This window comes from Diadema antillarum, unplaced genomic scaffold (genome assembly GCF_040938485.1).
Source record: "Diadema antillarum isolate AM-2024a unplaced genomic scaffold, OU_Dant_1.0 seq00000785_RagTag, whole genome shotgun sequence".
NCBI classification, from domain to species: Eukaryota; Metazoa; Echinodermata; class Echinoidea; order Diadematoida; family Diadematidae; genus Diadema; species Diadema antillarum.
In genome coordinates this window covers 156,748-175,532 of record NW_027271673.1, presented here as the reverse complement: position 1 = coordinate 175,532, position 18,785 = coordinate 156,748, and the positions used below count along the sequence as shown (strand labels likewise).

General features: G+C 38.8%; 1 protein-coding gene across 1 annotated transcript in view; it reads left to right on the top strand.

The window, feature by feature from the left end:
• LOC139739159 (beta-1,4-galactosyltransferase 4-like) overlaps positions 1 to 17,767 on the top strand; it is a 31,419-nt gene extending 13,652 nt beyond the window's left edge. The window contains exons 3-9 of the mRNA XM_071649773.1: positions 1,037 to 1,114; positions 4,761 to 5,029; positions 11,874 to 11,990; positions 14,274 to 14,461; positions 14,880 to 15,104; positions 15,902 to 16,097; positions 17,712 to 17,767. Coding sequence (XP_071505874.1) covers positions 1,037 to 1,114; positions 4,761 to 5,029; positions 11,874 to 11,990; positions 14,274 to 14,461; positions 14,880 to 15,104; positions 15,902 to 16,061 — 1,037 coding nt within the window. The 3' untranslated portion in view covers positions 16,062 to 16,097; positions 17,712 to 17,767. The remainder of the gene's footprint in view (positions 1 to 1,036; positions 1,115 to 4,760; positions 5,030 to 11,873; positions 11,991 to 14,273; positions 14,462 to 14,879; positions 15,105 to 15,901; positions 16,098 to 17,711) is intronic.
• Positions 17,768 to 18,785: the final 1,018 nt, after the last annotated feature.

Below are 18,785 nucleotides of genomic sequence, written 5' to 3'. Positions count from 1 at the left end.
GCGTGGAAAGAACTACAATGTATTATCATTTTTTACGGGACGCTCCCAAAGCAAACGGTGCCACCTCATACGACCTCGCGACGTGGTTCAAAGGATACCGGAACGGATCACACCCGTGCCATAAAATTGACCTGAACGCACCCTTGACAACCCACATTCACATTGTGTAATCATTTGCATCGATATTCTTGTTAAAGTTTAATGTAAGTTTGTAGAGCAAGTCTTTACTTCTTTTTCTTTTTTTTTTTGCAGAATAGATTAAAGAGCATACAATTCTAAGAAAAATTAAAAGTTCGTTTGATGAAAATCAACCCAAACTGCATCATCACTTTAAAGGTGCTCCCATTGTGCCACTCGTCTGAAAGGTACAAAGTTGCACCCGTAAAAGTGCTCTCATGTGACACTAGTAAAGGTGCAAAGTTGAACCGATTTCACTTAGATTGTCAAATAAACTCAAATTCTATGTGAATTCGTCCTGTCTAAAAATGAAAACATTATTTGTTTCACTTCCTTTCAAAATATTTTACCTTAAAACAAGTACTGTAATTCGTCATCTAAATGATTAATCTCATCTCTGTCAGAAGAAAAAATGAAAACAAACAAGGAAGCAGGGCGTACTTAACGCGTAACTTTCATCCTTATCCTGGTTTGCCATTTATATGTGTAAACATGATATGAAAGTATGATGGTTGGACAGTGTTGATGCACGTGCTAATCTACCCTAGATATATACATCGGGACACCCCTCCCCTCCACCGTCCTTCCCCGTCTCCGGTAAACATTTAGGCCGCATTTCATGGCAATTCCTTGGAAATTTTTGGAATTATTGATTTGTATGAATTCCAACTACGACCAAAAATTCTCGAGACTGATTGGCTTTCTTAGCGTAACATCAAATCTTTTCCCCCATTACATAGCGAACTTATAGGCCTACAAGTAATACATTGTAAGCCTATGTTGTCCCGCACTAGCCCCGCGCATTGTTCATTGCTATTCCTTTTGTTATTATCAGTTGTTTGTTGGTTTTTCTTTTCAGTTGTATCCTACTGCAATGGCTCGAGAGAGATGATGGTTAAACAAGGCTTTCCAAAGTGTACATTAGGATCACCAGAAGGTAAGCGTATGTGTATTTATTTTATTTCTCGCATGATTGAATTAGACAGCGAAAAGTAAGCAAAAGAAAAAAAGTGCACGCTGAATGTAAATGAGCTCAATACCTGCCGACTGTCGGTTTGACGTCACCAAACACGCAAGCAGGTCGAACGAAATGATCGTAATATTTTGACATGTTGTTGTTGTTGTTTTTTTTCAGGCATGCGTACATTTATAGCTAGCTAGGGTTGTGCGTTTATAGCTAGCTGCTGTGAGGACGGGCGCGCGCGCGCGCGCTATCTGGGGTGAGCACGTGGCAGGCAGGTTGCAGGCCGTAAGGTCTGATGGCATAGGCCGAATTCACGAAGGTTGTTTGAACTTAGACCATGGTACAAAATTTGTACCACGGTCTAAAATAAGCGTGAAATAGGCGTACTTTTGACATGCGCGTTTGCTGTTGGACATCTGTTGACGCACGCAATCTGATGTCAATCGTATTTACGCAGAAGAAATCTGCAAGACCATGGTTTAAACCATGGTTTTAAGTGTACGTTTTGCCAGTATCCGTACTTCAGGGCAATTTACCCCTCGAGGACAATTACCCCAGGCTAAATACTGGTTAGTGATAATTTGGTTAGAGTAGAGATTAGTATTACGTTTAGGGTTAGAGTTTGGTTTAGGGTTAGGATACGGTTCAAAATTAGTTTTAGGGTTTGGGTCAGGGGAATGTTCTGAGGTAATTGCCCAGGGAGTAATTACCCTAGACCCGCCAGAACCTGGTCTCATGGTCGTTCGGTCGTACGACCTCAGGTTGTGTAGTGTGCTGCGGGTTTAATGTGGTTGTTTACTCATTTCTCTTTGGTTCTTTGTATGAGTATACTTTCTAACAAATGGAGCTTGCCGTGCACCGATTCAGGTCAATGCTTAATTAAGATAGAAAAGAGGTAATATGCGTCAAACGCAACGAAACAAATCCAAGGACAAGCCAACCTTATTCTTATTCCAAGTGGGTAACTAAGCGGAAGCTTTCATTTTCATTCACGCACAATGTCCTCTCTCGTATTCACACACATCCACACACACAAAAAAATTAAACAAATAAAACCTAAACTTTGGATGACATCCATTTCCCAAAACTTGAGAAAAATGAACACTAACTATACATGGTCTACGTGTACATCGCGTGGAATGTTCATTCGAAGGGAGGTTGTAAGTTCCGTGACAAGCTGGAGCGCCCCTACTGTCAAAGCGCTTTGAGGAAAATGCATGCCATCAATTTTGAATCTTCCGTTGTAATCATTTTCGAACATTGGCATTCAAATTCACACTTTATATGGGCCTACCCTGCGATGGGAATGGGACCAGCATGCGCAGTTTATGTTAAGTTTCAGTGCGCCTCCCATGCAGTGCCTAATGTCGTGTAGGCCTACACGAACGAGAGACGCAATGCATGGCCGCCCCAGGGTTCATTGCATGGACGTTTTGGCCTACAAACAATATTGTAGAAGAACGTCTAAACAAATGTTGCTGTAAATAAACAGTTGTAAATAACAGTTGTACGGGACAACACAGGATTTGGTGTATAGATTTGAGTTTGTATATTTTGTCCTCCATGTGCAATCATGGTTAACCTGGTCCCATGGCATTGCTTCTGCAGCAATATATTCCTCCCATTGAAATAATCTGCATGCTAAGCCAAACATACATTCTACTCTCAAACATAACCCTAACCCTAATCCCAATACTCACATCAAACTAAACCTAAAACTCTATCACAACCGTAACGCTATCTACAAGTCCTTGGAGAAAATATGACCGGAGCATTATTGTCTCAGGAGTAAATGTCGTCTTGCCGGTTAGGTTAAACTATGCATAATCATGCTGTGTGCATAACATAATGATACCAGGGACTCCAACTTTCCCGTTTTCGGCTTGAGATCTCCTGTTCTGTGGCCATTTTCAGAATATCTTCCACTCTCTTGCTTGACTTTGAATTTCTCCCACTATTAATATAGCTGTGTGTGTCCCACTTGAGATGTATTTTCTCAAAAATTTCTAAAGGCTTACCTTTCTTCACCCCGTATCTAGTTCTCTCACTTGTCACGCCGGAAACTTCCAAGTTATGCTTTGGGTTGGAGTCCCTGATATTAAGCACATAATCAACGTTGGTGAAGGTGATGGGACAAACTATCACTTCCGAGGCGATCTGGATGTAGATATCTTTCCGAAGCGCAGCTGAGGAAAGATAGCGTACACATTCAGATCGCCGAGGAAGTGATAGTTTGTCTCATTGCCTGAAACTAAAAGTTGATTATTTGCTTTATATTCCATATCTAGGGTCCTAAAAATTCTCATTTAATTCCACATCTGAAACCGTTTTAGCTGTCTTTAGGTATCCTTAGGGCTTAGGCTACGTGTGCGCGTAGATGACAAAACAATTCAATGAGTGAGTGCGCATGAGCGTGTATGTGTCCATCTGCGCTCCATGTTTTTACCATTATCATGCTGTTAGTATTCTATTTCCGTCATTCTTTTGGGAGCTATGCTTAATACATATCATTATCTTCATAGCAAATTCTTTTACTACGAATTCCTTTTCTCTAATCTTTCGCACAGAACAGAAAACCTAACTTACTCTATAACTCCTACCCCCCCCCCCCCGCGATTATTTTCTTTCATCGCCATGCACCATCCAAACTGCATCTCTAACGTAAATGACTATAACCGTAAAATATGCATTAAGAGTTCCACGTACACCGTGCTACCCACTGTTTTACTAAAATCGTGCCTTTCTTTTAAAACAGAATTCCGTGTGTTACTCGACGCACTGCCTGTGTGTAGTTTCAAACTTATGCATTCTGACTGCACCATGTAAAGGGGATTGTTGAGAACAAATCAATAAAAATGTGACTTGCGAGGTATCTATGGAGGTATTCTGAGCTAAAAAGATTGGTAGAAGCGATATGATGAATGAATCTCTGTGGACTGGTTGACAGAGTACTTGTCTCATGGTTGTAAATTGTGAAGATCACATTCGTTTGGCACATCTCGAATCTTAACACACTCTAAAGAATAAAATGGTAAATGAACATTTTAAAGGTTATCACTCCTCCAACCTTTTTATAAATGTTAAATTCAACACTCAAAGTGTTAGATTTACTATTTTTTAAATGGTAGTTCTACATATCAAAATGTTGAATGTAACATTTCGAGTGTTAAAAAGGATATTTTGAGTATTCATTATGAATTTTAACATTCAAGGAAAAGCTTTGATTGACTGGATTGATGTTGATTAGCCACTTTATGTTTTAGAGTGCAAGTTGCAGATTCCACGTATCGACCTAAAATGTCAATCTGCTGATCTTATTGGAGATTTCTCCTAAATTGAGTGAATTGTATGCGGATTCGGTGAATGAGGAATTACATATAAGTCAATTGAACACAATAATGTTTAGACAAAACTTAAGCGATACCCCTTCAACTTTTAAGTAACGTTTGAACGACTTGTCTAAATGTCATCTATGTCATACGCATGTCCATGTGTTTATGCTGTATTTCAGTACTTTAAATGTATAGTCATGATAGTGGACGTGTTCTGTGTATACTCTGTTCTTTGTCTCATCATAATACAAAGTGCATATTTTTCTTTTCTTTTTTCAACCCGACAGACCTCAACTCCCGATACGAAGTCAATATAAGCTCGATAGATATGTCGGTAATCGAGGATATTGTCTTCGGAGAATTGAAGGGCTTTGCCGAGATGTACGTTGATCAGGTGGCGAGTAAGATGATGGCCGCGTCAGCTGTGGGTAGTACTCCGTACTACAAGAACAACACAGACTTCAGAGACGCAGACAGCAAGAGTCTTCTGATTGGGAATTACACGTACCTAGCGGGCGGTAGGTGGCGCCCCAGATATTGTCGACCACAAGGAAAGGTAAGAAAATATTGTAGATGTGCATAATAATTATTGCCCAGGGCCCCGTTTTATCAAACGATAAAATCGATTTTAAATTTCCTCACCACACAGACTGCCATAGACTTACAGTTGAAATCAACTATATAATCAATTTTAACTCTTCATAAAACAGGGCCCTGGTCGCATTGTAAACGCATATGAAAGAAACAACACCTTGAAAATATTGTGAAAATTGGTTGCATGGGCTCAGTAAAATAAGCCCATGGAGGGCTAAAAGATTCGGAGAAAAAAAAATAGTGACGTTGTCTTTACATTACCCTTCATTTTTTTTTCATCAAAATCAAGGTTGCATGGTACTAGACGGGCTACTATACCAGTGGCTTCGCTAATAAGTGAAAAGTAAAGCTGGAAATTAAGCATATACAAACATATCACTCCGATCGAGGATAATTCTTCGCACGAAAAATAATAACATTATATATCTCTGATTAACCGACTTTACCATATGTAATTCTTCCTATAGAGAGTGGTTCTAAAAAAATGATGTCAGGACCCATTCTTCAAGTACAATAAAACGAGCTTGTTCATAGACATGTCGATGGTAACGACATGGTTTTTCAAGAAAAATGTCTGCTTTGTTTTTGTTTTCTCTCTTCGATCATTTTTGCACAAGCACAGTTTTGTCAGCGAAGGACTGGCGATTATGATCGTAAATATTATATGCTAATATAGGAGTGTGTCGATAGGCCTACCTATATTTGTGTAACACTTAAAAAGCTTTTGTTGCGTAGCCTATGAAAAAAAAAAGAATGGGGTCCTATTTAAAGGTAATTTGCCCCAGACAATACTGACATCAAATCAGACAACATCATAAACAGTTTAAACACCATCAATATTGCATACTATACACTATACAGTATCATGCTATCATAGTGTTACTTAATATTATTACAATAATGATTGATAATTACGATAACAATGTATTGGGTCTCCATGAGGGGCTCATGATAATAATGATAAATGTCTCTATATAGGGGAGCTCATAGGAAAGAAAGGTAAAGTAAGAAAAGGAAAAGAGAAGAAAGGATAAAAAGCGAGATGAAATAGCTCTGAATTTGTTTGATTGCTACTGGTAGCCATACGTGACCTGCAGGCATTGAACCAGGCTTCTATGGCCATTATACTAACCTTAGTTGTTAGGGTGTACACCGGCTCTCTATAAAATGCAGTGAGCAGCGCACGGGAAAAACAAAAAGTGACAATACCAGTATTGTATTCTGGTATTTTGACCTACCAGCTGTAGAATAATACAATCGATGTTTTTCTGTGATCTCTCCCATATAAGCAAGTGCTGAGAAGTATGTTCTGTAATGATGGATATACATGAAGATGCTTGAATATGACGCTTAGCCCATTCTAGATCAAAATCTTCAAATCAACTTATGTATAGATACAGCTCCTGAAGTTAATCACACATTTCTGTATGCCTCTATGAGCTCACTTAGCCATTTTATTTTCAGTCTCAATTTATTTTCGTATTTCCCAATAAAAAAAAAATGAGCGAAATATAACATAATGTGATGACACGTAATGTCCAATACAATCGTAGAAGCAGATAATCCTCACGTTACATGCACACAATTATATACAGTAGTATTAGCGGTTTGCTATGATGGCAGTATTGACCGAGATGTAGCATGTGATTGTGCCATGAACTTTACATTACAGGGCCTGTGTCGTTTTTGTCTGTATCATCATTTACGTCTTCAACATCATGAACATTGCATTTTTTGCAAGATGCAACCTAATCTCGATTTTCAGATATTAGACAATTCAACATTTTGCCGAAATATCTGGGGGGGGGGGGGAACTGGTAATGTTGTTACAGTAAGACGACTAATGGATGTTGTGTCCAGACTTCACAACATCCATTAGTCCATGATGTATTGACGGTATTCTTTTTAAAATATCTATGTATATAAAAAGGTGAGGCTGTCGTTGATGTAGTATGGTATTACATGAATTGGTGTATGTAATGATCACATAGGTAACCTCTGTCAGCATTAACTGGGTAGTCACATTCACCTGTGTTCTTAGTGAAAATAGTCTACTATAAATCAAACTGAAACGTGAATCATATTTAATTTTCCTTGACATTGTAGACATGTTTTGACACCGATTAGGAGAGGTGGGGGAGTTTGAAGGCACTTGCCCATAGAACTTAACAGTGTAAGACAGGTGGTAATATAATTTTGTCGAGATAATTGTAAAACTGCTTTTGTTTAATAATTATATTGTTTCCACACAATACGTGATAAATCCACAAGTATGCGAGGAATACTTTATTGCAATAGCAACAATGACCATGCATGACGTCATTTAAGTCATGCAGTGTGTATTTGTGTGTGTGTGAAATCAGTGCATCGACTTGTGACATGAATAACGTTTGTATTGGGACAAAAGTGGAATGCAATGTTTAGCATGAATGGTCACCGAAAAAAAGAGATGGGGCTTAGCTGATTTGCATCTGATCTGCATTGAATTATAACAAACGAATCACACTGACTGGCTATGTCTGAAATAAACAACGATTCGCCGAAGAATCAGAGTTTACTCAAGTGATGCAAATGTCTTCATCTGATTGCCTTTGAATTACATATCATGCTGTTTGGCCGTGATCAGAGCCTGTAACGTGAATTCAAACGTATCGATTCGCCGCGTAGGAATCAGACTTGACTCAGATTCGCAAGCTGTGAGCTCTGGATGGCGGCTACCATCCTGTCGGGTACGCCATAAGGGAGGAAGCTCTCCAGTACTGGATTAGACCGAACCATGCAAAATGCGCTCCCCTACTAATCTCACCTCCATGCTGGAAATCCTCCTCCTCTTTCTATAACTCCTACCTTTCTCTACCCCCCCCCCCCACCCTCTCTCTCTCTCTCTCTCTCTCTCCGGTATAATAGTCGATATAACATGGGGAGAGGAGTCCTGACTCCTCGTACATTTTAGAGGGAATCATAATGTGGCAAGGTTATGTGATCTGAGTGACAGGAGAAACACTAAAAAATAGCAAAAGAAGGAGGAAGTTTGAGAATGTTCATACAAGCCGTTCAAGCATTCTGCTTTCGTAAAGTCTATGTTATTAATCCTTTCACCGTCTTTTTTTTTGTATAGAACAATTCCGCACAAAAGTTGATGTCACACTGCAAATATTATTTTTCTAAATTCCCCAACTCCACATGTATACTTTTGGTAAACATAGGCTCCTATACTCCTTCACGCTCTAAATTGGTGTGTCCTCACAACATTAGTAGCAGGATGAAACTGTAGCCTCTTGTCAAAGACTGTTCTCACACAATTAGGAAAATTAAAGACTTTCAGGGCAATGGGTTTTCTCTCTAAATTCGTTAGATTAAGATGAGGAGCCAATGCAAAATTAGATTGAAAATCTAAATCCAATAGATTTCGATAGAAGTTAGTCTTTTTCTTATTTTTCTCTAACTCTGGATTAGTCCTTCACCACTTAGTCTTATAGATTGATTTTCATTCTGAGGAATTTAGAGAGTTTGACGATATGAATGTCAGCCTGGGAGAGAGGCTACGTAAGTCTATGATTCAGACGGGGGACTTAAGGAGATCTCGGATCGTAAATCTTCTGTCGGCTGCATCTAACGCGTGACGCTCACTTATTTCGTATCGACACTCAAGTGTACCCTTTCCTCCCTCCAGAAACTCACACGTCTTGCTAATCTCTGAATAGAAGAGGTTAAAGGCATTATTTACCATATACAGATAAAACAAAAATCCAGCTTTAGCACATCAAATACACCTAAAATGTGAGTCAGGGATAGAAACAACTAATATGGGGGAACTCACATTCAATATAACTTGATTGAAAATCACGTTTATGAATACGTAGGCCCTATGTAGAGATACAACGTGTGCAGAAACAGAAAATAGGAATATAATATATGACACATTATATGAAAACACACATGGCTCAGTACACTTACAAACTGTAGGCCTACATGCTTTACGGAACTAGTACTAAGGAGTGTATAACTTCCTTGGAATACGTCCGTTTCCGTGACATCAGCTAATACGAGGAGGAAAACAGTTTCGCACCAAAATTTGATTGGCTAAAAGTGATTTACGAAATCTTTTTCGAACGGAACGTGTGAAAGTTTTCTTTCAAACTTATATTACGCGATTGCAAGAAACGTAGACCGACCCATTAAACTATCAGGGCAATTACCTCCCCCCCCCCCGTACAACTCCCCCACGCTCCCCCCCCCCCCCCCCCCCCCCCCCACGGGCTAAAGACTGGTCAGTTAGAAGGTTAGAGTAAAGGTTAAGGTTATGTTCTCGGTTTAGAGTTAGAGTTTAGGTTAGGATAAGGATTAGGTTCAGGATTATCATTAGCATTAGGGTCAGGGGAAGGGTCTAATGGGGTAACTGCTCAGGGGCTAAGTGCCCTACACCCGTCTCGACGAACAGGTTCTTTCAGTTAAAGTGCGAGACGTGCTCATGATGAAATTAGCGGATATGAGCCAAGCAAAAGTACCCGCTTGGCAAATGGGCAGGTGACCTCCTGGCATTCATGAGCACCCTATACAGGTCACTTGATTAGCGAGAATGCTGTGATATTTCAATACTGGATCAACGTAACAATGCCACTGAGATTGGACAGAAGCAGACTAGGCAATGGCACAGCGTTACCTTAAAAGAGCCCAAAGTCCCATTTTCGCACGAAATAGAGCTAGGGCTATAAATACAATTTTTACGAGGTGCATTCATAGAGGAAGGTCGACAACTTTTGAACGCACTGGTTCCTCTTACTATAGAATATGCCCTATCAATGACTTATCAATATGCTAGTGGAGACGATTGTCATAATATTATACTCTAAGGATATTATATGTAGGTCGGTTTCGACACTTACACACGTATAATTGCTCTCTTTTTTATTTTCTCCAAGCTCATCCAAACTTGTGTGTTGTAAAAGAAAAGTTTGCCTTAGCACGTCTTAGTATGTAACCAAGCGTGCTCCTTAAAGGGATGGTACAGTAATTTTTTCAAGATACCAAGAAAGCACTTATGATATAGTACAGAGCATACTATTTTAAGGGGAATTCAAAGTTTATTTGATGAAAATCGGGTTTGGAATGACTGCAACATCCAAAAACAAAGTAAAACAAAGCGATCGTAATAAAGTGTGGGTCCCACACTTTATTAGAATTGCTCTTTTTTGGATATCTCAGCCATTTCAAAACCAATTTTCATCTAATAAACGTTCAATTCCTCAAAGAATTACATGCTCTTTCATATTTCATAAGAGGTTCCTCATTATCTCACCAAAAAAATTTTAGAAACCTGAAATTAGGTGTCAACCAAAACTTCACGATACCTTTAAAGGGAATGGCTAGTAACTGATCAGTGGGAATGAGAGGGAATGCTGGGGGATGATTGTTCCAATCCTTATGGGATTCATTCAAGAGTTCATTGTATATCTATTGTTGTGTGAAAACTATTTGCTTCAGAATTGTCTCGTATTCAAGTAATGTGCAGTTCAATGTTTCCAGGTTAGCATGCCTGATGTACAGTGACGGGGCGATCGTTACCGATCGCCACGTTACTGTATTTATAGCCCTAGCTGTATTTCAGTGTGAAAATTTTCGCTCTATTTCGTGTGAAAATTGGACTTCGGGCTCTCGTCCAGTGACCGGGTGATCGTTAACGATCGCCCCGTCACTGCACAGGCATGCTAACCTGAAAACATTAAACTGCACATTATCTGAATATGAGACTATTCTGAAGCGAATAATTTTCACACAACAATAGATATATAATGTACTCTTAAATGAATCCCACAAGGATTGGAACAATCATCCCCCAGCATTTCCACTGATTCCCACTGATCAGTTACTAGCCATCCACTTTAGAGGGCGATGTTAATTTTCATACTACAGCACCAAAACAGACAAATTCAAGATTCAAGATTCGAGATTCAAAGATTCAAAGATTCAAAGATTCAAAGATTCAAAGATTCAAAGATTCAAAGATTCAAAGATTCAAAGATTCAAAGATTCAAAGATTCAAAGATTCAAAGATTCAAAGATTCAAAGATTCAAAGATTCAAAGATTCAAAGATTCAAAGATGCAAAGATGCAAAGATGCAAAGATGCAAAGATGCAAAGATGCAAAGATGCAAAGATGCAAAGATGCAAAGATGCAAAGATGCAAAGATGCAAAGATGCAAAGATGCAAAGATGCAAAGATGCAAAGATTCAAAGATTCAAAGATTCAAAGATTCAAAGATTCAAAGATTCAAAGATTCAAAGATTCAAAGATTCAGGATTCAAATCTTGAATCTTGAAGGGCGGAGTTAATTTTCATACTACAGCATCAAAACAGACAAATTGCTTGAAGTCACAAAATTATTTGATTTGATATGGCTCCAAAGAATCAGTCGTGTCTCGCCTGCAGAAACTAACGGTAATTTCTAGCTTTATGTATTCATTCTTCCAGAGGTTTAGCACTCATAGTGTACTCAGAAATGAAAGTGTGTTTTTTAAACAATCAGCAATTAGGGATCTTTGTATGCCGAAATGTTACGTAATTCCAATCACTTTCATTGTTTGCCTGATCAACTGGGTGAATCTACCAATCGATTTTGCTGATATATTTTTATATGAGTTGCTTGTGAAAGAAAAACTATCTGTATAATATGAGATACTCAGTATTATGGCATTATTATGTATGCGTTGCAGAAATCTGTATTTGTAAATAGATTCAATACGACTATTACGCTCAGTATTGTCGCTAAATTGAAATCCACTGCTGTTCTCCCTTTTCCATGCAGGTTGCCATCGTCATTCCATACAGAGACAGGGCGGAACATCTAGCTATCTTATTACGTAATCTTCTCCAAGTCCTAACCCTCCAGAATCTTGAGTTTGGAATATTCGTTGCCGAACAGGTAGGATCATTGACCCTCACCACCGCAAATAATTGAAAGATACATTTCTCTCTTTCATGATCTTTCATGTAGTCCTGTGTTCGTTTTACTTCTCTTAAGTGTAGTTCCCAGCTTATGTGTAAACTTTATTCACTACGTAGGGGATCTTGGGGGAAAAGAATAATATTTGTTTTAACAAAATGGGAGAATAATGGAATGTCAAATGTCCATAACAGTTACGTTCAGCATTGTTCAGATGGTGATGCTTAACCTCAAGGATAAGCTTAACTTCGAGGATAAGATCTATGGGACGCCAAGTTTCACATGATCGATTTCGTTACGAAATGACTGATTTCGTAGCGCAATCGAATGTGCAACACTTGGCGCACCATAGAACTTATCCTCAAAGTTCGCCCATCCTCGACGGGCGGTGAGTTTCTCAGTCGGTAGCGCGTCTGCCTCACGATCACGCGGCCCGGGTTCGAACTCGAGTCTGGACTGAGCAATGTTGTGTGTAAGCATACCGTCCCCTCCGACAAGAGGCAAAACACTCTGTCCCTCGGATAGGACGTACAATGGAGGTCCCGTGTATGAGAGAGTCACAACTCATGCACGTAAAAGATCCCGCTTCATTCATCCATCGCAAAGAGCAGGGTTTTTAACCCGGTGAAGTGGTCCCACCTCACATCCAACTGGACCCCATGGAAGACCAGCTTAACGTAGCTGAATATGGGCTATCCAGCCATCTTCTTAGATGGAAATGAACAAACAAACAACAAAACGTTAAGTATCACTGTCTGAACTTTACTGTAGTTTTCATTGGATACACTTAATGATGATTCACTCGAGGCAAAGACGCTGTGTCCATTGTTTGTTATTCAGTCCGAACCCTCTTCACAGAGCGGCAGAATAATGCCGACGATTCGTAGTTCGCCCATCATAGATGACTATAATATGGCAATATTCATTAAACGGTATCAATTCGTTATTTATGTTTTATTCTTAGATTCTTCGACGTTTGAATTTTCTTAATTCCTAATTTGTCATTCTTTTCAACTCGATATATATATTTTTGTAAGAATTCACCTTCTGGGAATCTACGCCCTACAAACAACTCTTTTGTGTAGATGCCACATAATTAGTTCTATGTCTTGATTCTCTTATTTGTTGTATTCGACACTTCACTCATTCATTTTTTTGGTTCTGTTTATGGTTTATTCATTAAGCAGTGAAATATGGAACAATAATATCAACAAACAATTTATCACATTGTGTCATACGAAGAAAGATGGTTATCATGCAGAAAAGCACACAAAGTTAGTGAACATGGTGGGGTACTGGACAACTTTGTCCATGAACTTCTCAGTGCATAAGCACACACGAGTGCTATTCCGTTAAAAAAACAAACAAACAAATAAGTTTTCACCTTGGAACCTTTCAACTGCAACATTCACGTCGTTATTGGCGCATGACATAATTATCATTCATTGTTCTATCTCTCAACGCTGGCAAACTACATGCTTGAGAGGATAGTAAGCCGCTGTTGGAGATTGGAGACAGACAGATTTAATTCTGTTTCCTGCTTACAAGACTTTTGAAGAATATTGTAGACACTCCAAACTGTCGCATATTCATACAACGTATGGATATAGGACGTATTAATATCATACTAGTCACACACAACATCCCGCTATACGATCCTTATATGGCAGCATCAGACCTCACGCACTGACATGTTTCATGAGAAGCTCATGAATATGTATGAGACTCTCACTTGCGCAGAACGAACTTTTCGAAGGACTTTGCGCATTGTTTTTTTATGTATGTTATGTATTGTGTATTTCGAAAAAAAAGCCACCATACGACAAAGTGATATGAATACGACATTCGAACAAAACAATACTCAAACCATCGTGTCGTATAAAAACGTTCCTTATCCATCTATTACGACGCATATTCTATACGTGGTATATATCTTTAAGAGAACTCTCAAGTCAGAAAGGGGAAGGGGGTAATTTGTCATATCCATTGGGCATATTTTTTTATATCGTGCTATGCTGACAGGCAAAGAGGCCCATGGCCATTGGAAGAGTATAATCGTATCATAATCTCCTTTTCATGGGTAGCTCTATTTTGTTAATCTTTATTTCCTGTACATATCATGACGTCACTTTTGCGTTTCAGTTGTGAATTCGATCAATTTGCACCAACATCAAATTGCACAAAAGGGGAGCAATATTATGTCTAATACACAAATTCTGAATGATAATGATGAATCCCTTGTGTGTTCACCGACGTACACAGTCAAACGACGGAACGTTTAATCGCGGGCTGATGAAGAACATCGGGTACTTGGAGGCAACGAACTTTGGTGACTGGGATTGCGTCATCTTCCACGATATCGATCAGGTGCCGATGAGGGCGACAGCATCGTATGGCTGTGAAAATATGCCGCGCCATCTTTGCGCCTACCCAGAGGAGATGGGCTTTAAGTAAGTTGGTGTTAAACGCCACTCCGTCCTCAATAAAATTTCTGTGTACAGAGTCAAAAATACCAGACATGATAATGATACTACGATTCATCCGGAGAACCGTCTGTGGTCTTCTAAAATTTATAAACACAACAGTGAAAGTTCGATCAAAATCGGTTATCAAACTTTCACATTTTCCCTTCTTTCTTTTTCTTTAGGACTACAAGATTACTGGACACTCGTGAGGTGATGAGATTATCAGCTCAGTCTGTCGCATATTCACATCAACTGTTCGGAAAAAAAAAAAGGTTTTGAAAAAAAATAAAAAGATAAAAGTGAATATCGAAACCTCATTTCCACTAAACTTCCTTAATTTTTACGTATATCAATTTTAGTATTTGACATGAAAGTTTATTATGTTGTTTCCCTACTTGCCTAGATTGATGTATGGCGCTATTTTTGGCGGAGTAGTAGGGGCGTCGGCTGAGCAGATGAGGCAATCGAACGGGTACTCGAACGTCTACTGGGGGTGGGGCGGGGAGGACGACGACATTAGAGCAAGGCTACACAAAATGAAGTACAAGATCCATCGGGACACCACCGACGGCTACTTTAAGACGCTACAACACAAGAAGAAGACGGCCGATCAAATTTGCAAGGAGAGGTCAGTTCGTATTGCTATGGAGTAGGTCTGGATCCATGGTCATAGCAAGGTCTATGACTTTGTTCTGGGGGGGGGGGGGTGTTCTTAAAGGGTTACTGATCAATGTTGATCCCCTCCGACCCCCATCTCCGAGCGATAAAGGCATTGTTTGCCACTGGGAGCAGTGATTTAAAAAAAAAAAAGAATGTTGAGTTACCACATTTGAAGTGTATGTGTGTAGTTGTACCACAAACGTCCAACAATATGAAAATTCTGCAATGAAGCCTGAAATATAATGAAATATCCCTTTTTTTCAATGAACAATAATTGTAAACGTTTTATTCCAGAAACAATGCTATCATAACCATTGTTCACATGTTGTATATTAAAATTGATTATACTTATATAAACATTTTTACGTTAGTTGTTTCTATCCCTACCTCATATTTTAGAACTATTTTGAAGTACTAAAGCAGGGTTTTTGTTTCATTTGTAAATGTTAAATAATGCCTTAAAAACTTTCCCGAGCTCCTTTGATATTACACGTCATTCTTAACTGGGAATGATACACCGCACTAGCCACCTCCACTGCACTTTTCATTTATAAATTGTTACTCTGTCATCAAGAAAATGTGCAAGGAAATGCACCTATTAAATATTAAATTGTTATATTCTTCCATCTTCCTTCCTTCTCCTCCTCCTTCTCCTCCTTTTTCTCTGTGTAGGAGCACCCTGCTCATGATAAAAAAGTGACATTGTTGTAGTCGGCCTCCTCTCAAGATTTCTCTGAATCGTTCTCTCCCTTTTCTTTACAACAGAATTTGCTTCCTAAGACATTTTTCAAAAAGAATGCACTGGGATGGTATAAGTAGCGTGCGGTACAGGGCGAACGTCACCTTGAATCTTCTATACACCCATATAGCAGTCGACGCCAAAAAGGAAACGTGGAACACGTACGAGTGCAAGACCAAGAAATAGTTTCCGCGAAAGTTAGATGACGTGTATGATATGCAGGTAAATATCGTATTGTAGATATAGTACATAAGTTCAATGACAAGCAAAGGATTGTCGGCAATGTTGGGAAGGAAATGCACCTATTAAACAAACGCATGTTGCTATGCGGAACTCTCATTATTACAACGCTCACTTTTCTACTTCTTTTCCTTGTCCTCCTACTCTTCCTCCTCCTCTTTCTTTCTTTCTTTCTTTTTTTCCTTCTTTCTTTTCTTTTTTCTTTCTTTTTCTATCACTTTGTTGCTGAAAGGGATGGTACGGTTTGGTTGAGATGGGGCTTCAGATTTTGTACGTGTGTGTGTGTTAGAAAGACAGACTACTTATGAAATATGACAGATCATGCAATATTCTCCAAGGAGATCAAAGTTTACTTTAATAATGAGAACTGGCGTTGAAATGGCTGAGATATTCAAAGACAAATCCGTCGTAGTGAAAGGTAAGACCCACTTCTCATTCTCCAGCATATTCAGTTTTTTGTTGACGATGCAGCAGCCGCAGAATACGAATACACAAACGTATACACAAACGTGCACTTAATTCATATTCGAATACTCTTTTTTAACCATCCTTTATATTAGGTTTTCCCATTCATTTTCAAACTTTTCCATTCAATTTCAAAATTTTTACTTGAATTTCGTCGCGGGATGTCGGGAATAGACCAATCTTAATTTTAAATTAGTCTTTCGTCGTTCATTTTCAAATAAAGTCCATTCAATTTAGTCATTTGGCATACATTTTCGTCATTTACAGTTCAAATTCGTCTGAGTCTCACTCGCAGCACTCAAAACAGCAGGATCAATTTCATCTTTTGTCTATCATTTTTGTTAAATTTTCATTCATATTCGTCTCATATCTCTATCCAATGTGATTTCCCAGTAATTCATGTATTTTTTTCTGAAACCGTTAACATTTTACATTCAGGAGTATAACATACACACAAAGAGTGTACCCCCCCCCCACACACACATAGAACCACATATACAGACACGCACACAAGCAATCCGAGTACACACTGGTACAAACAGACTTACCGTCTCGCATACGAAAACACTGACAAACGATTTCTAGGCAAACATGATTAAAGACAAAATTTTAAGTGTAGAATTGTAGCCTGTTTAATGTCAAAGAATGTGTAACGATACAATTTACGAGAGAAAGTAAAATATGTCGGCTGAAAGTTGGTTCACCCTAAAAATAAAGAATCGATAACATCTGGCTAATTGAATGAAAAATTCAGGAAATTGTGTGAAAAAAAACCACCGAATTTGATCTTCATATTCTGCGATCCGTCAGCGGGAGGGATGAATTTGAATGGCAATTGACGATTTAGAATGCTATGTCTTCGAAAATGTTTGACGAAAAACAAATTACAATGACAATGACGAAATTCAGGTTAGAATTTGCGTTCCACGTGCTTCTCGGGACGAAATTGAATAATAAATTTTGGAAATTGAATGACAAAAGTGCGAAAATGGATTGGAAAACCTATATATAGTTGGAGTTACATAAGTAGCGTAATGCGATGACGGGTAAAACAGTACAATCTCAGAGGGGAAAAAAGATGTGATGATGGAAGCATTTACCTTCACATATTTTGTTCTGACCCTTTTGCAGGGTGTACGACAAGACGGCAGAATGTTGAGATTTCACCATTTTGAGGCAGAAGCATCCAGATTATCCTGACAGATTCCTAAAACGCCACCGCAGTGCAAACAAGAAAGATTTGGAAGTGAAATATCGCGATACAAGGCTGGAAGGCTTCTACATCAGCTGCGTGGATAGTTCTCAGAGTTTGGCCAATGACATTATGACACCGTGAATGCATCGCATTCAACGTGCTTATACGTCTTTGCCTTTGTTTTTGTTTGTTAGTTTTTTTGTTTTCTTTTGTGCGACGTCTGAGCGCGATCGATGCTCTAATGGAAGAATTTTGATTGGCTAAAGCCCGTATGCCCAGAGACTTCGAGTGACGTGGAAACTTGACGTGGAATGCATTGTGAGGTGGTGGCGCTTTTTACAAGATGATCATTGCACCAACTTTGATGAACGATCTAGTTGTTGCCCCCCTCGGAGTTGCTCGTTGTCAAACACGGAATGAATGGGTTAAGATCTGTCGGTCCCCTTTCCTACCTGCTTAACTGGAATATTACCGGCATTCTTCTGCGTTCGCGGCAAGTGCTGAGAGGGGAGATAAGCATTCCGACCAAACTTCAATAAACTGCTGATGGCCCAAGAGAACTCAAATTGTGAACAGATTATGATCTTTTTTTTTCTTGTGTAGCTGTTATTTTATCGTATTTCTTTTTTAATAGTGGGCGTAGGATATTAAAAACAGGAGGATCATGTGAATTGTGTCATGATTTATGACAATTATCACAGACTTTAGTAAATACTACCTAAAGCCTAGCTTCCTTTTGTTTTCAATGATTTAAGTGTATATGAGAGTGTATGATATAATATATGTTCGTATGACATACAAGCTCTTTTACACCATTTGTATAGATTTATCTATCTATCTATATTAATATATGTAATATCATCGATGTGTATAAATGGTGTAAAAGAACTTGTAAGGCATGCGATCACGGCAGTTTAATATGATTTATTGTCTGTGCATGAGTCGATGTGAAATGCAGAAAAAATGATTATTAACTATAATTGTTTCTGCGTCGTTGGCTGAAATAGATT